Source organism: Octopus sinensis, linkage group LG6 (genome assembly GCF_006345805.1).
Source record: "Octopus sinensis linkage group LG6, ASM634580v1, whole genome shotgun sequence".
Classification (NCBI taxonomy): domain Eukaryota; kingdom Metazoa; phylum Mollusca; class Cephalopoda; order Octopoda; family Octopodidae; genus Octopus; species Octopus sinensis.
Genome location: NC_043002.1, coordinates 25,642,498 through 25,647,497, shown reverse-complemented (window position 1 = coordinate 25,647,497; position 5,000 = coordinate 25,642,498). Strand labels below are relative to the sequence as shown.

Sequence of the window (5,000 nt, the reverse complement as noted above, 5' to 3'; positions counted from 1 at the left end):
TTTCAGCGCTGTGGAGACGGTACTCTATACTACCCAAAGAATGACAGTTGTCAATTTGCCCACGCTGTTGCCCATGATTGCGGTAATAGAAGGATCCCAGACACCATTCTTATCCGTAAGTCTTCAGTTCCACTTCATTTTGATCTCTGTTTAATAACTTCAACTACATTGAAATAACCGAGTATTTTACAGATACTTATTTAAACGACTTCTAAATCCAGGTGATTTAGGAGGGTTTCTTCTCAATAACTTCACTGACGTTTTAACACAACATAACTGTCACGATTTCTCTTCAAATCGAGTAAATGGTTAACGGAGAATCTTGCCTCTTACAGAACAGAAACTTTTCTCATGGTACCAGCAGGTAAAATCGAAAAGGCGTTGTCTCTATTTAACACGCTGATCCGTAGTTAATTCATTGGTTGGTTGTTTCGCACATTACCCTATTCATTTGGGTTTGGGTGCTTCGTCTTCCCAAAAGGAAAAGAGCTGCCAAGATAATTTAATTATTCTTTTATTATTTATTTATTTATTCACATATTGATTCATTCATTTGACTTCTTTCGGTCATATGTCAAACTGGAGCTCTGCCTTGAAGGGTTTCGAGACAAACAAACAAATCAACCAGTATCAATTGTCGAGCATTGGGGTAACAAACGCAAACACAAGACATACACATATCCCCATATGCGTATGTGCGCGCACGCATGTGTGTGCGTGCATACAACGAGCTGCCGCACAGTTCCTGTCTTTCAAATCCACTCACAAAGCGTTGACCACCCGCAACTATAGTACAAAACACCTAGGGCAAGTCTCGTAAGAAACACTTACCCTGGGTATCGAAACCACGTGAATACAAGGCGAGCTTCATAACCACGCGGCTGTGCTTATGCCATGGGTCAAAATTTAAAAGATAAGCAAATATTGATTTCAAATTTTGGCACAAAACCAGCAACTCCGGGGCAGGGGTAAATCGATTACACTGACCCCAGTGCTCAACTGGTACTTATTTTATCGAGCCTGAAAGGGTGAAAGGCAAAGTCAATCTCAGCGAAATTTGAACTCAGAACTTACAGACGGACGGAATGCTGTTCAGCATTTTCTCCGGCGTGCTAACGGTTTTCCAACTCATCGCCTTAAAGACAAATATTCTTTTCTACTCTAGGCACAAAGCCCGAAATGTTTTTTTTTGGGTGGGGCAGTCGATTAGATCGACCCCAGTACACAACTGGCACTTAATTTATCGACCCAGAAAGGATGAAAGGTAAAGTCGACCTCGGCGGAATTTGAACTCAGAAAGTAAAGACAGACGAAGTACCTCTAAGCATTTCTCCTGCGTGCTAACGTTTCTTATTTCTTTATTGCCCACAAGGGGCTAAACATAGAGGGAACAAACAAGGACAGACAAAGGGATTAAGTCGATTACATCGACACCAGTGCGTAACTGGTACTTTATTTATCGACCCCGAAAAGATGAAAGGCAAAGTCGACCTCGGCGGAATTTGAACTCAGAACGTAGCGGCAGACGAAGTACCTCTAAGCATTTCGCCCTGCGTGCTAACGTTTCTGCCAGATCGCCGCATTTAAAAACAAACAAATATTAATGAAGAAAAGTTATTGGAGCTAAGTTGTTCCCGCGTAGATTTCTTACAATTATTGTACTTCCGTTCTATGCAGCACCTTATCTTCAGGGATAAAATATGTTTTAGCATTTATGTTTCGATCAGAGATCAAATCCATCGAAGCATAGTGCAAATATAGATTTTTGGCTAAAGCCCATGTCTACAAATCGGAGTGAAGGAGTTGATCGACCCCAGTACTCAGTCGCTTGACTCGCTAAAGATTGCAGTCAAATTTCTTTCTAATTTGCCTTTTATCGTTTCGGGGCCGATAAAATAAGTACCAGTTGAGCACTTGTGTCAATGTAATTGACTTATCCCCTCCTCAAAACTTGCTGGCCTTATGCCAAAATTTAACTAAATTTCTCTCAATTACACCCTACCCGCCTTTAAAAATTAGGAAGGATACATTAGATGATATAGTCCTAGATACGTATACTACATCTAAAATAACGGGGAAGGAAGGCCTTTGATCAGAGATTTATTCATTCAGAGATGACTTGGGATTAGGCACCAACTGCAACAACAAGTACTTATTTTATCGACCCCGCGAGAGGGCGAAATGTAAATCTCAAACTCGGCGGGATTTGAACTCAAAACTGAAAGCCTTTTCTCCCGCTGTTCTATCGATTTCTGTTAACCCCCTCCTCCACCCAAAATATATTTTTGGCGTTACCCTACTGATTCTACCGATTAATCACCTTTATAGATGGGGAAGTTAACAGGAACGCTTTATCCTAGAAGGTGAAATTAATGATAATCCGACAAACTATAATCATATTAACAACACATTACATACATTTTATTAATTAATTAATTTAATAAAATTTTGAGACTGTTGCTTAGGCCCAGGTAGCTAATTAAGAGAGTCGTTACAGTTTCAGTTAATAACTTACAATATTTGTTCTGATTTCCTTAGTTCAAATCCCGCTGAGATCAGCTCTGCCTTTCAAAATTTATCTTTTATTTGTTTCAGTCATTAGACTGCGGTCATGTTGGGGCACTGCCTTCAAGAACTTTTCGTAGATCGAACCAACCTCAGTACTTGTTTAAGCCTGGTATATTTTATCGGCAATTTTTTACCGAATCACTAAGTTATGGGGATGTAAACACACTAACACCGGTGGTGGAAGACAATCACACACAACACACACACACACACACACACACACACACAGATGGACTGAACCCGGAGCCATGTGGTTGGAAAGCAAGCTTCTTACCACACAGCCACAAAACGTACTAACCCAGAGCAGTGAACTAGTGGAATAATTTTGGTGTCGCATGCAGTGTTTCTCATACGAGGTGGGACACTATAAGGATTGAAATTGTCGTGTTTGATGATTTAGGAACAAGGCCAAGAAATTTAGGGAGGTTGTTAATCGATATCATTGACCCCAGTACAAGACTGGTACTTTATTTTATTGACCCCAGAGGGATGAAAGGAAAAGTTCGCCTCGATGGCATTTGAATTCAGAGCGGCAGAGAGCATATCAAACACTGAAGGGCAGTGTTTGATACAGTTCTCCGCCTTCTGATTCTAACGCCTGCGACGATACTGGCCCGAAGTTGTGTCACCTTACCTCTCCTTTAAACAACATCAGTGACGTGGAGAGGTGGAGACATGCATGGGAAACTGTTGGTCTTCGCAAAATACCTTGCTTACACCTGCTCCTTGGAGAGTACCATTCCAGGTGCAGATACTCAGAGGATCTACGACATATGAAAAATACAAGTAGTTGTTTAGTCTCGGGACATTTCTGGCTTAGCAAAATTGTGTTCAAATTTGTACAAGCTTGGTCATCCAGTCTATTTTTAGACGGCGGAATGTGATCTTTTTATGGAAATTTAGCTGCTATTTCTAGTAAATCAAGCGACCACGTAGAGGCTCCCTCATTGGTCTATGAGTCTCACCGGATAAAATAAAATCGTCTTTTCCTAAACTTTAAGTACATTTTACATGTCCTTTCTATAAAAGAATATTTCTTGTTAGATAATTAATCCACTAATTAATTAAGAAGTATTACGTTAGAGATAATCATAGAACTATATCTTTTCTATCTGAATTATAAAGGCGGTGACCTTTAGTTGCTGCAGTCTTTAGTCCCCAAGAAGGCTATGATTGAATTTATTACAGTTGCATGAGTTTAGGTTAGTGTTAGGAGGCGTTAGAATTGGGATTAACTTAAGATAGATCTTCATTTCAGAGTTTGATATTCTGTGACACTCGGAGGTCATTCAAAATGTGTGGTTTTTCGACAAACTCACAGCTAGCTGGAGTAGACAGAGAATCAACATCCATCTTGACTGAAGATGTGAAGATATTCCGCATCCTGCTACGAAGGCTGCTCTGTATTCATGGCCAACATGTGTAATTTTCTGGGTCACTGACCAAGTACTTGACATTCTCTAATTCAGCCTGTCTAATTATAAGCAGAGAGCTATAATCAACGGGTTCACAGTACAAAGTCACCAAGCATTTATATAACTTATTATGTTGAATTCAAATCCTCCTTGAGATGGTTATGGAAACCCATCTCAGGGACTTTTTTAAAATCTAAAATTCTGGAGATACAGAATACTTTAAGATCCTTAAGAGCTGTCTACGACTTGACAGTGATCATTAAATCTGTTAGCTTATTGTTAATTCTATTAAAATAATTTTGATTGATTGCAATTTCTTTTCTAATTTAAAGCTGACGAAGACCCGATGTGTCAAGATGTGAAAGACGACGTTGTTCCTGATCCATCCAGTTGTTACCATTTCTATTACTGCCACTATGGACGTTTAGGACCAAGACACCGATGTCCAGCTGGCACTGCCTTCTCTACACACAGTAAGTCCTGCGAATGGTCGGCCAAGACAAGCTGTGGTGGACGCATGCGGCGTTAAGTCTTTACAATATGACTTAAATATCCTTTAAACAATCAGTTTTTAGCAGGACCGTACAAGTATTAAAGAAAGCAACACTAATAACAATAATAGCAATAATAACAACACCAACAATGACGACAACAACAACAACGAAGACGATGACAATAAGAGGAGGAAGAATAGGACAAAAAATATCAAATGTATTTTTTTGTGAAAATGATAGCTGAGCTGTTTCTAGGAAGACAAGCTCAATGGATTAGTATTCTAAAGGTATATTTATACCTTTCTTCTATATTACGCTGATTCTGTCTCATTTACATTTATGCAACTTTGAAAATAAACTACAATTGATTATAATAACAATAATAATTAAAGTGTTTGCAAAATATTTAAAAGAATTGTATTTATTGTTTGATTCACAATCCTTATGAATTAAAAATTCGACTGGATTTACAATATTCCTATTTTCATCTAATAATAGTAGTATGAAAAGTGTTTAGAAAGTT

General features: G+C 38.8%; 1 protein-coding gene across 1 annotated transcript in view; it reads left to right on the top strand.

Annotated features, from left to right (window-relative positions):
• Positions 1-4,863, top strand: part of LOC118763859 — a 14,063-nt gene extending 9,200 nt beyond the window's left edge. Inside the window, exons 2-3 of the mRNA XM_036503796.1 lie at positions 1-115; positions 4,316-4,863. The exon at positions 1-115 is cut by the window's left edge and continues 92 nt beyond it. Coding sequence (XP_036359689.1) covers positions 1-115; positions 4,316-4,512 — 312 coding nt within the window. The 3' untranslated portion in view covers positions 4,513-4,863. The remainder of the gene's footprint in view (positions 116-4,315) is intronic.
• The last annotated feature ends 137 nt before the right edge of the window (positions 4,864-5,000 follow it).